Source organism: Nerophis lumbriciformis, linkage group LG22 (assembly GCF_033978685.3).
Source record: "Nerophis lumbriciformis linkage group LG22, RoL_Nlum_v2.1, whole genome shotgun sequence".
Classification (NCBI taxonomy): Eukaryota; Metazoa; Chordata; class Actinopteri; order Syngnathiformes; family Syngnathidae; genus Nerophis; species Nerophis lumbriciformis.
The window spans coordinates 23,036,165-23,049,185 of NC_084569.2; the positions used below are offsets into that span (position 1 = coordinate 23,036,165).

General features: G+C 39.6%; 1 protein-coding gene across 1 annotated transcript; it reads left to right on the plus strand.

Annotated features, from left to right (window-relative positions):
* The first annotated feature begins 1,350 nt into the window (after positions 1-1,350).
* atf4b (activating transcription factor 4b) lies at positions 1,351-3,890 on the plus strand. The gene is made up of 3 exons (XM_061973986.2): positions 1,351-1,521; positions 2,170-2,598; positions 2,676-3,890. Exons 2-3 carry the CDS (start codon positions 2,274-2,276, stop codon positions 3,587-3,589), a joined length of 1,239 nt encoding a protein of 412 aa, XP_061829970.2. The 5' UTR covers positions 1,351-1,521; positions 2,170-2,273; the 3' UTR covers positions 3,590-3,890.
* Positions 3,891-13,021: the final 9,131 nt, after the last annotated feature.

A 13,021-nucleotide genomic window follows, 5' to 3' on the forward strand; every position in this document is an offset into this window, starting at 1 on the left:
GAGAGATCAATTGTCAGCAGTTTATTGGGCAAACTTAAAAGGGTCCAAGCAAGGACATCCAACCCATCAAGTGTTACTAAACTGCCAAGAAAAGAGAAGAAAAAAATGAATAGTTTCGGGTGGATAATAGGAGACATATGTAATAAAGCTCAAATTGATAATATTAAAGTTATCCCTACAGTACCAATCCCTGCAATACCACCGTGGATGTATGAAAACCCAAAGGTAAACATGCAATTACTAAAGAATAGAAATTTAAATAGTTACCAGATAGAACAATGGATTGAGGAAACGTTTTAGACAACATCATGGTGTACACAGATGCATCAAAAACTATAAATAATAAGGTAGGAGCAGCAGCTGTTATCCCACAAGGAAACATAGTATTAAATAAAAGAATTAGTGATAAGTTATCTGTTTTTACGGGAGAATAGGTAGCAATTTATATGGCAATTCATTGGATAGAAGAAAATAAAGCAAGAAAAGCAGTCGTGTGCTCGGACTCATGCAAGCAGTGCATTGATGAGCATAAAAAACATAGCATCAGAAACAAGACAAGATTTAGTATATGAAATAGTTCAGGCAAATTACAGAATAAATAAAGCGGGAGGTGTGGTAACATTTCTTTGGGTTCCTGCTCATGTAGGAGTTGAGGGGAACGAACTAGCGGATAAATACGCAAAACAAGCAACCACTAAAACAGAAGTAAACATGGAGATTAAGCACAGTAAAGAGGAAGTGAAGAACATAATTAAGATGGAACACAATAAAAAGTGGCAGGATAATTGGAATAAGGAAACAACAGGTAGAGAGTATTACAAAGTCCAGAGGAGAGTAGGTAATGAGAGGAGGCAATAGAAATAGGAAGGAAGAAGACATTATTACTAGAATGAGATTAGGACATACATATCTAAATAGTTCATTAAAATTAATAGGGAAACATACTACAGGACTGTGTGATTCTTGCCAACAGCTAGAAAGTGTAGGACATGTTTTAATATATTGTAGGAAATATAATAGAGAAAGGGTAATACTGGAAAGTAAGTTAGCGAAAGAGAATATTAGGTTAGCAGTGGAAGATATATTAGGACTGCACTCAGAACACATAGGTTATAAAGCAATATGCACATATTTAAAACATACTGGGTTAAATAAAAGAATATAGAGTAGGGATCCACCTCGGTCCACACTCCAATACAGTAGGTGGCGGTAATGCACACCACAAGGTTGCTTGCCAACCGCCATAAAAAACAAAAAAGAAGAAGAAGAAAAAAGACCCAGGCGGAGTAATCGTCAACGTAGCGGAAGGATACAGCCAGCCGCAGCACAAACTATGAAATATCACAGCTCGTTGCCGGGCGCCATTTTATTTTTACTTCGGACCGAGACGACAGCAGCATTCCGAGACTAACGTCTGTTTTTGCCGAAATGGCAGCGTAAACGTGTGCAGCGCCCAGCAGCCTCCAACAAACAGTGCATCCAACCAGTGCACTGAGTCACTTCTAATTCAGCAAACATGTCGTAAGTATTCCTTTAAATATTTGGGCTTTCTACGTTAACGTGTCTTGGGGCCTAGCACGGCGCCACATGCCACGCTGTCTCCTTATTCGATATTAAACATACACATGTTTGAATACACAATGTATTTATGGTCGTAGGTTTTGTCAAACTAAGGATTAACTGTGACTGATGTAACGCTTGAGATTTCCTAAGCAATTGTGTGATTAAATGTATCCCAAATAGTCTAGCTCTTTAACGCACCATTGCTAATTAAAGCTGATTTTGTTAATATCCCCAAAAGATTCGAGTTACAACTGTCGTGACTGCTTTCAAATTGCTATGACTTTTATTTTCCTAATGCCAACGTGACCGTTAAAGTTAAGCAGTTTTACTGGTGTTAAAATGGCGGCGTGGTGTGGCCACCATTGGGGGATGGGAACTCTTTGGCCTTTTATTAGGAGGATTGACGTCACGGTAAACCACGTGACATGCAGCGCCTTATTTGTCAGAGGGGGTAGTGTTGAGCCACTATTCTCTGCACTAGTCCTGTTGTAACGATGATGAAAGCCAATAGAGAGCACAAAAAGAGTGTCTTGTATAGTTATTTACAAGAACAGCAAAAGTTGTATTTTATTTTAATGATTAAAATGTCTCCACATTTAATCCCAGGTCCCACGTGGAAACCCTCAGCACTGCTGCACGCGACAGCATCAAAGACTTCGGCGGCCTCCGAGCAATATTTCGCACTCCGTTCGTGACCAATAACAGCCACTATGACCACGACGACGACAAGCTCACAGTTTGGCCTGGAAGACATGGAGGTCCTTCTATGGGAGCCTTCCTCTCCCATGGCTGACTCTATGGGCTTCGAGGTGTCTCACTCTGACCACTGCAAAGGAGGACCAACCTCAGTGGATGGAATGGCAGCACCAGTGTCACCTTTTAACCTATCATCTCAGTCTTCTCCAACTTTCTATTCCCCCCCACACTCGCCGCCAGTGATCTTCCAGGGGAAATCTGGGATTTCATCTGAGCCGCTCCCCTTTCCCTTGTTGGATAACTCGGGTCAGTTGAGAGATGCTGCAATGGACGGCAAAGGTAATGACATGATTATGACGGCGTATTCTTTGAATCTACATTTGGAACCTTCATAATGTGCTTGTTTTGGTCCTCAGATGACATGTTTGGGGACTTGGACTGGATGGCCGAAAGGATGGATTTGAGTGACCTCGACCTGGATTCTCTGATAGGCCCCTGCATTCCAGATAAAGATTCTCCAAGTGATCCCGATGAGTTCATGGCCTCCCTCGAGCTCGATTCGCTCCCAATCCAAACCCTTTCGAGCCTCGCCACTGCCTCCGCACCTGATGTTCCCTACCCCCAGGCTGCTGGTTCTGATCACTCTGAGGTTTGTGGTGTTCCTTCCCCTGTCCAGTCTATCCCAGAGCCCCAAGAGGAGTTGGAAATCAAATCAGAGCCAACCTCTTGTGACTCCCCACGCTCTACATCCCCCTCCATCGCCGCTTCCTCTGCCTACACCCTGGACCTTGGCAGTGAAGTGGATGTCCCCACGAGTGAGGTGGGTCCGGTAGCTGTGGCGCCTCCGGTCCAGAGGGTTGTTCTTTCCCTTTCACCAACCAGGATCGTCCTATTGCTGGCTCCTCAAAACAACGCAGGGCTCCTTGCCGCTGCACCCACTGTCACTCCTCATTCCCCTTCTGCGCGGTCCTCCAGAAGCAGACCCTACCCCAAACCCAATGCTAGCCCGCCTTCGCCCACAGTCAAAGTTATGTCGTGTGCAGACGAGAGCGCGGCGTCAAAGGTGCCCGGTAACAAAACGGACGGAAGAACGGCATCGAAGGTGCCCAAGAACAAGAAACAGAAGAAGATGGAGCAGAATAAGACGGCGGCGACGCGTTACAGACAGAAGAAGAGGGTGGAGCAGGACACCTTGTTAATAGAGCATGCCACTCTGGAGAGGAAGAATGTGGAGTTGAGTGAGAAGGCAGAGTCTATGGCTAGAGAGATTGAGTACCTGAAGGAGCTCATGGAGGAAGTTCGTGTGGCAAGATTAAAGAGCGGCCCCTAGTGTTCAGCACTGAAGAGTTTGAACATTACTATATGTTCACTGTTTTTATCTGTTGCAAAATATATAATCTGTATAATGTGATTTAAGCACAGAATACCCTGGTTGTAATTGACAGCACACCATGTGTATCTCCTTTATGACATTACTACTGTAATTATGGCAAACATACATCCTCCATTTATTGCTTATTTCTCATTGACTGGGCCTCAGTTACATTGTAGTTGGTCCTTTTTATGTAAAATGTTCCAGTATATATTACAAAATAAACCTGTATTCTGTTTAAATAAACAATAAAATTTAATTGTGTGTTGTGCATTGAATTGTAACATTAAATGGGTTGTACTTGTATAGCGCTTTTCTACCTTCAAGGTACTGAAAGCGCTTTGACACTACTTCCACATTTACCCATTCACACACTGATGGAGGGAGCTGCCATGCAAGGCGCTAACCAGCACCCATCAGGAGCAAGGGTGAAGTGTCTTGCTCAGGACATGACGAGGTTGGTACTAGGTGGGGATTGAACCAGGGACCCTTGGGTTGCGCACGGCCACTCTTCCACTGTGCCACGCCGTAAATAGTAAAGAATTGTCTTCCTGCAATAAAATTCCACCCAGATACAGCGAAGTATTAAATACAACCATTTTAACTTTTTGGTAACGAATGCATTAATATCAGCCTCGCTACTAAACGTTCCATGAATATCTAAACGGAACCAATTAATATCTGTGTGTGTGCTGTCCGGTCACATTTGATGGAGCACAGTCAATGTTCGGTGCGGTACGCATAGAGTAGCATGTCACAGCGGAGTTGAGCTAGCAGCGGAGATTACGAAAGCCCAAAGCAAAGTCGAGTTATTTGTGTAAAACAGGTAAGTGCTCGGTTAACGATTTGTGAATCCAGATTTAACTTGTTTGTTCTGGATGTTTGTTGCTTGAAGACCGGATGGAGGGAAAAAAATGTTCACCCATGTACATACTTGCCAACCTTGAGACCTCCGAATTCGGGAGATGGGTGGGGGGTTAAGTGGGAGGAGTATATTTATAGCTAGAATTCACTGAAATTAAAGTATTTCTTTTATATATATATATATATATATATATATATATATATATATATATAGTACAGTAAACAGTAATGAAAACACAGTTCTAACTGTACTGTACTTGCTGCTTACTTAAAAAAAAACACCTTTCACTATTTGAGTAGCTTTTGTTCTGCCATTTGAGTACTGGCGAGTGATCTCTGAATACGGGAACATATCCTTCACGGATTTGTTGAAAACATCCGCAAATGAGAACGGAATGTTGCTTGCAAGGTGGCCCACAATACTGGGCTGTGACCAGCCTTGTGCTTCTCTGACCATTTATGGGTGACTATATCCATTCGGCCACCGTGTTATGGGTTATAGATAAACCTATGGATAACGGAGACATATATAATTGTCTCCTTTTCTGGTGAGAGGACGCTAAAGGCAGTGCGCCTTTAAGGCACGCCTCCAATATTGTTTGTCCAGCTGGAAATTTTGGATAGTACAACTTGCCGTAGTTTTGAAGCAATGCATGATGGGAATCGGGATGTTGTGTGTCAGTGTATGAACGTGCAGGCTGGAACATACTTGCCAACCCTCCCGGATTTTCCGGGAGACTCCCGAAATTCAGCGCCTCTCCCGAAAACCTCCCGGGACACATTTTCTCCCGAAAATCTCCCGAAATTCAGGAGGCCACGCCCCCTCCAGCTCCATGCGGACCTGAGTGACGTGTTGACAGCCTGTTCACACGTCCGCTTTCCCACAATATAAACAGCTAATGATTGAGGGCGAGTTCTTGGTTTCTTATGTGGGTTTATTGTTAGGCAGTTTCATTAACGTCCTCCCAGCGCGGTAACAACACACAACAACAGCAGTCAAGTTTTCGTCTACCGTAAAGCAGTTCGGCTGCCGTAAACAGCAATGTTGTGACACTTTTAAACAGGACAATACTGCCATCTACTGTACATGCATATGTGACCCACCCATAATGTGTCACATTTTTGTGTTGATTTATTTATTTTATTTTGTGGTTTGAATTCGTTTTTGGAGCTGTCATTACACATTTATCAGTATTCACATTGGTCAGTAGGGGGCAGTAGGGCGTTTCTTCCCAATTGAATGCTATCACCTGCAGACCGGAAGTGTCTTGTCATTGTGATGAGAGCGACCAGTCTGTGAACAATTGAAACGTCCTGTGTGCTTTTTCTTCATGTATAACAGGTTAGTTTTGGTGAATCAACTCACTGAATAATATCCATGTGATCTTTATAAGTTTAAGTACACATTCTGATGGTGGAGCCAACTCTAAAGTGTTTGTGAGTTGTAGTTTGTATTTGTGAATGAATCCAGTGTACAGCTGCAGTAATCAATACAAAATGGCGACGTGAGTACGCAATGTTTATATAGGAACTTCTGATCCTAATTCAGACTCCCAAATTAGAGCTCCCGTTTTCTTATTGATTTTATAATGTATATTTGTATAATGTGTGTGTTCTGAAATAGTGACAGAGAATAGAACAAGGATGGACAATTCAACCCTTAACTCAACAATGAGTAGATGAGTGTTATGTGTGTGTGTATATGTGTAAATAAATGAACACTGAAATTCAAGTATTTCTCTTATATATATATATATATATATATATATATATATATATATATATATATATATATATATATATATATGTAATGTAATGTAATAATATATATATATATAGCTAGAATTCACTGAAAGTCAAGTATTTCTTATATATATATATCTTAACCACGCCCCACCCCCGACCACGCCCCACCCCCCACCTCCCGAAATCGGAGGTCTCAAGGTTGGCAAGTATGGGCTGGAATAAAAACACGCTGAGAAATATTTCAGTGCCTGCCTACTTTATGGGTTATAGATAAACCTATGGATAACGGAGACATAGATAATAGTCTCCTTTTCAGGTGAGAGACGACGTTAAAGGCAGTGTCTTTAAGGCACGCCTCCAATATAGTTGTCCGGCTGGAAATCGGGAGATTTTCGGGAGAATTGTTGTCCTGGGAGATTTTCGGGAGAGGCACTGAAATTCGTGAGTCTCCCGGAAAATTCGGGAGGGTTGGCAAGTATGCCCATGTCACAATTTGGTTTAGGACCCGGATGTGGAGGCAGCGTTTGAAAACATTGCGGTGAAAGTGAAATCATAATTTTAGAAATCATTCTAAGCCTTAGCTTTTACTTCATGTCTTTGTACTTTTTAGTCCGTAAGGCTGTGAAATACAGTATTCATGAGAGATTCCAACAACATCTGCTATGACTGACAATCCCAGAACAAAGTGCCATTCATAAGTATGCTGCAGTAAGAGTCACCAATAATGCAGCGTTTATGAACTTACAATCATACCAATCAATTAACCTGCTTGTGGGTGTAATGCGCTTTTAATTTTGTGTCAACTTTGGCGCATGCGGTCTCCGTGTTTTTTTTTTCCACGGTGTGCTGGCATGGAGCACATAAGAGTGTGAAAAAGCTGACACTGGTGCTGACGTCTGCAAAGCTTCAATAGTCCCTGCAGAAATGTGTACATTCAGCTTATAACTGGTTCTGGCTGTGCACACTTGGACTGTTCCACACTTGCCTCCATTTACTTAAAAAAACAATCTATATTTGGTAATAAGCCAAGATTGAGATGGAGCAGAGCTCCATCCTTATAAAACTGAAAAATACCGATGCTGTTGGGGTGATACTGTATGTTCATACAGTTAGTATAGTGATTCTCAAACTGGGAGTACACAGACTCCATCCAGAAGTACACCAAATAATTACTTAATTAAATAATGTGTTAAACTGTGTGTAAGGTTTCAGTAGCAAAAAATATTAGTTATGCTTGTTAAATAAAACATCGGTCTTATTTTTAGTCAATACTTAGGCGTACTACGCTACTGTGTTTTAATGTCGGTCATTATAGTGGTACTTGGAGAGCCAAGAGTTTTCTTAGATGGTACTTGGTGAAAAAAGTTTGAGAACCACTGGCATAGGGAAAACTTACTCCTCCTCGGGCCGCATATTAACAGCATGCAGACCCCATTTTTTGGGGGGGTTGGGCTGGCTCCATAATTTTCTTTTATATGCAAAATGTGTGAAATACAAAAAATTACGTTTTATTTCGTAGAATGTTTAAAATAAAAGTTGTTTTTTTTAAATCCGTAATTGTGTAAAATGCAAAATTTAAACAAGTTTTCTTTTTGATCCAGGATGTGTTTATTTTGTATGCAAAATGTGTGAAAGGAAAAATAAGGTTTGTTTTGATCTGTAGAATTTGATAAATAAATGTAAAACAAAATACAAATACAAAATTAAAAACATTTTGTTTTGATCCAAGACATGTTTTTTTGGTCTGTAAAATGTTTAAAAAATAAAAAATAAAAAATAAAAAATAAAAATAAATATATATATATATATATATATATATATATATATATATATATATATATATATATATATATATATATATATATATATACATTTTAAAAAATCCAAAATGAGTAAAATACGAAATTTGTTTTGATCCAGGACGTGTTTATCTTTTCTGTAGAAGGTGTAAAATAAAAAATTAATTTAAAAAAATTAGTCGCGGGCCACAGATGGCCATCGGGCCGTATTTTGGAGACGTTTGATATAGGGCATGAATAAATATGGTCACATTTCATCATTTTAGGAAATAAAAAAGCAAGTTTACGAAAAATTAAGAATGTTTTTATTTTGATTTATTACATTATTCATTTTCAATTGTATACTTTTTATTAAGACATGAACAAAATAATGATTTACACAAAATAATTTACCCAACATTTTATTTTTCAGATTCTAAATAATACATACATTCCCCATTCTTTATTTTATGTTATATCATTTTGTAGTGATTTATGTTATATTTTGTACTAGTTTGTACAGTAATCTTTTCTAATGTTACACAAGTTTCATTACCGTATTTTACAGTGAAATAACATTTAATTGCTGTGAAATATAAGGATATCATACATTTTACACTCCTTTGTTGTAATGTTACAGTTAATATTGATTAAAGTATTTCACTGTGAAATAACCATTAATTGCTGTGAAATATCAGGATATAACTTTTATAGTAATTTGTTGTAATATTACAGTACATTTTGATTAAAGTATTTTACTGTGACATAACCGTTAATTGCTGTGAAATATCAGGATATCATTTTTACTGTAGTTTGTTGTATATTACAGTACATTTTCATTACAGTTTAGTACTGTGAAATAACATTTAATTGCTATGAAATATTAAGAATATAGTAATTTGTTGTAATATTACAGTACATTTTGATTACAGTATTCTACTGTGAAATAACATTTAGATAATGTAAAATATAGGGGTAATGTCATTTGTTGTAATATTAAACTCAATTTTTCACAGTTTTTTTTGACTGTGAAATAACATTTAAATTGTTGTAATATTATAGTACATTTTGATTACAATATTTTACTGTATTTTACTAGCAATTTTCTTAGAATAACACACAACTCACATAATGTGTTTTCTGTTGTGAATGTGTCCGGGGTAGATATGCATTCTACTGAGGTGGCAAATCATGATGCGTTCAGTCGATGGCAGCATCAAGCAAACAATCTGAAAATTCCCGTCGTATCAATTCCTAGATATGGTCGAAACTATTTAAAGTGCACTACGTATAATAAACGCAACATTATTAATATTTCTACTACGGATAATTTAAACAAAAACTCGTCAAAACAGCCCAATACTTATAATATGGGCTTTTTAAACATAAGATCATTGTCTCCCAAAACGTTATTAGTTAATGAGGTCATTAGAGACAACAATCTTAACGTCATTGGTCTTAGCGAAACCTGGCTCAAACCAGACGAATTTTTTGCCCTAAATGAGGCATCTCCTCCTAACTATACGAATGCGCATATTGCCCGTCCCCTTAAAAGGGGTGGGGGGGTCGCACTAATATACAATGAAAACTTTAACCTTACCCCTAACCTAAATAATAAATACAAATCGTTTGAGGTGCTTACTATGAGGTCTGTCGCACCGCTGCCTCTCGATATGGCTGTTATCTACCGCCCCCCAGGGCCCTACTCGGACTTTATTAATGAATTCTCAGAGTTCGTTGCTGATCTAGTGACGCACGCAGACAATATAATCATAATGGGGGACTTTAATATCCATATGAATACCCCATCGGACCCTCAGTGCGTGGCGCTCCAGACTATAATTGATAGCTGTGGTCTTACACAAATAATAAATGAACCTACGCATCGCAACGGCAATACGATAGATCTAGTGCTGGTCAGGGGTGTCACCACCTCCAAAGTTACGGTACTCCCGTATACTAAAGTAATGTCCGATCATTACCTTATAAAATTCGAAGTTCTGACTCATTGTCAACAAACTAATAATAATAATAACTGCTATAGCAGCCGCAACATTAATGCTGCCACAACGATGACTCTTGCTGACCTACTGCCTTCGGTAATGGCACCATTCCCAAATTATGTCGGCTCTATTGATAACCTCACTAACAACTTTGACAATGCCCTGCGCAAAACCATTGATAGTATAGCACCACTAAAACAAAAAAGGGCCCCTAAAAGGCGCACCCCATGGTTTACAGAGGAAACCAGAGCTCATAAATTATCATGTAGAAAGTTGGAACGCAAATGGCGCGCGACCAAGCTTGAGGTTTTCCATCAAGCATGGAGTGATAGTTTAATATCGTATAAACGCATGCTTACCTTAGCTAAAGCTAAATATTACTCAAATCCCATCCGCCTCAACAAAAACGACCCTAAATTTTTGTTTAGTACAGTAGCATCGCTAACCCAACAAGGGACTCCTCCCAATAGCTCCACCCACTCGGCAGATGACTTTATGAATTTCTTTAATAAGAAAATTGAACTCATTAGAAAGGAGATTAAAGACAACGCATCCCAGCTACAACTGGGTTCTATGAACACAGATACAACTGTATCTACGACGGATACTGCAATACAAAATAGTCTCTCTCTTTTTGATGAAATAACATTAGAGGAACTATTACAGCGTGTAAGTGGGATAAAACAAACAACATGTTTACTTGACCCACTTCCTGGGAAACTTATCAAGGAGCTTTTTGTATTATTAGGTCCATCAGTGCTAAATATTATAAACTTATCACTTTCCTCTGGCACTGTTCCCCTAGCATTCAAGAAAGCGGTTATTCATCCTCTGCTCAAAAGACCTAACCTTGATCCTGACCTCATGGTAAACTACCGACCGGTGTCCCACCTTCCCTTTATTTCGAAAATCCTCGAAAAAATTGTCGCACAGCAGCTAAATGAACACTTAGTGTCTAACAATCTCTGTGAACCTTTTCAATCCGGTTTCAGGGCAAATCACTCTACGGAGACAGCCCTCGCAAAAATGACTAATGATCTACTGCTAACGATGGATTCTGATGCGTCATCTATGTTGCTGCTTCTTGATCTTAGCGCTGCTTTCGATACCGTCGATCATAATATTTTATTAGAGCGTATCAAAACACGTATTGGTATGTCAGACTTAGCTTTGTCGTGGTTTAACTCTTATCTTACTGACAGGATGCAATGCGTCTCCCATAATAATGTGACCTCGGACTATGTTAAGGTAACGTGCGGAGTCCCTCAGGGTTCGGTTCTTGGCCCTGCACTCTTTAGTATTTACATGCTGCCGCTAGGCGACATCATACGCAAATACGGTGTTAGCTTTCATTGTTATGCTGATGACACCCAACTCTACATGCCCCTAAAGCTGACCAACACGCCGGATTGTAGTCAGCTGGAGGCGTGTCTTAATGAAATTAAACAATGGATGTCCGCTAACTTCTTGCAACTCAACGCCAAGAAAACGGAAATGCTGATTATCGGTCCTGCTCAACACCGACATTTATTTAATAATACCACCTTAACATTTGACAACCAAACAATTACACAAGGCGAATCAGTAAAGAATCTGGGTATTATCTTCGACCCAACTCTCTCGTTTGAATCACACATTAAGAGTGTTACTAAAACGGCCTTCTTTCATCTCCGTAATATCGCTAAAATTCGTTCTATTTTATCCACTAGCGACGCTGAGATCATTATTCATGCGTTCGTTACGTCTCGTCTCGACTACTGTAACGTATTATTTTCGGGTCTCCCTATGTCTAGCATTAAAAAATTACAGTTGGTACAAAATGCGGCTGCTAGACTTTTGACAAGAACAAGAAAGTTTGATCATATTACGCCTATACTGGCTCACCTGCACTGGCTTCCTGTGCACTTAAGATGTGACTTTAAGGTTTTACTACTTACGTATAAAATACTACACGGTCTAGCTCCGTCCTATCTTGTCGATTGCATTGTACCATATGTCCCGGCAAGAAATCTGCGTTCAAAGAACTCCGGCTTATTAGTGATTCCCAGAGCCCAAAAAAAGTCTGCGGGCTGTAGAGTGTTTTCTATTCGGGCTCCAGTACTATGGAATGCCCTCCCGGTAACAATTAGAGATGCTACCTCAGTAGAAGCATTTAAGTCCCATCTTAAAACTCATTTGTATACGCTAGCCTTTAAATAGCCCCCCTGTTAGACCAGTTGATCTGCCGTTTCTTTTCTTTTCTCCTCTGCTCCCCTTTTCCTTGAGGGGGGGGGGGGGGGGGGGGGGCACAGGTCCGGTGGCCATGGATGAAGTGCTGGCTGTCCAGAGTCGGGACCCGGGGTGGACCGCTCGCCTGTGCATCGGCTGGGAACATCTCTGCGCTGCTGACCCGTCTCCGCTCGGGATGGTGTCCTGCTGGCCCCACTATGGACTGGACTCTTACTATTATGTTGGATCCACTATGGACTGGACTCTCACAATATTATGTCAGACCCACTCGACATCCATTGCTTTCGGTCTCCCCTAGAGGGAGGGGGGGTTACCCACATATGCGGTCCACCCCAAGGGCTCAAAGGGCTTGTGCAGCCCTTTGAGACACTTGTGATTTAGGGCTATATAAATAAAGATTGATTGATTGATTGACTGTGAAATAACATTTAGATAATGGGAAATATTGGGATATTGTAATTTTCACAGTAATTTGTTGTAATAGTAGACTTTTTTTTTTTTTACTCTTTTTTTGACTGTGAAATAATTTAATTGCATTGAAATATAGGAATATAGCCATTTGTTGTAATATTACAGTACATTTTTATTACAATATTTTACTGTGAAATAACATTTAGATAATGGGAAATATTGGGATATTGTAATATTCACAGTAATTTGTTGTAATATTAGACTCTTTTTTCACTCTTTTTTTGACTGTGAAATAATTTAATTGCATTGAAATATAAGAATATAGTCATTTGTTGTAATATTACAGTACATTTTCATTA

What these genes read in the sequence shown, in the direction of transcription:
- atf4b (XM_061973986.2), top strand. Translation starts at nt 2,274, where the DNA reads ATGACCACGACGACGACAAGCTCACAGTTTGGCCTGGAAGACATGGAG. An exon ending in TGCTGCAATGGACGGCAAAG is followed by an intron (nt 2,599 to 2,675) that starts GTAATGACATGA and finishes TTTGGTCCTCAG; the next exon opens with ATGACATGTTTGGGGACTTG.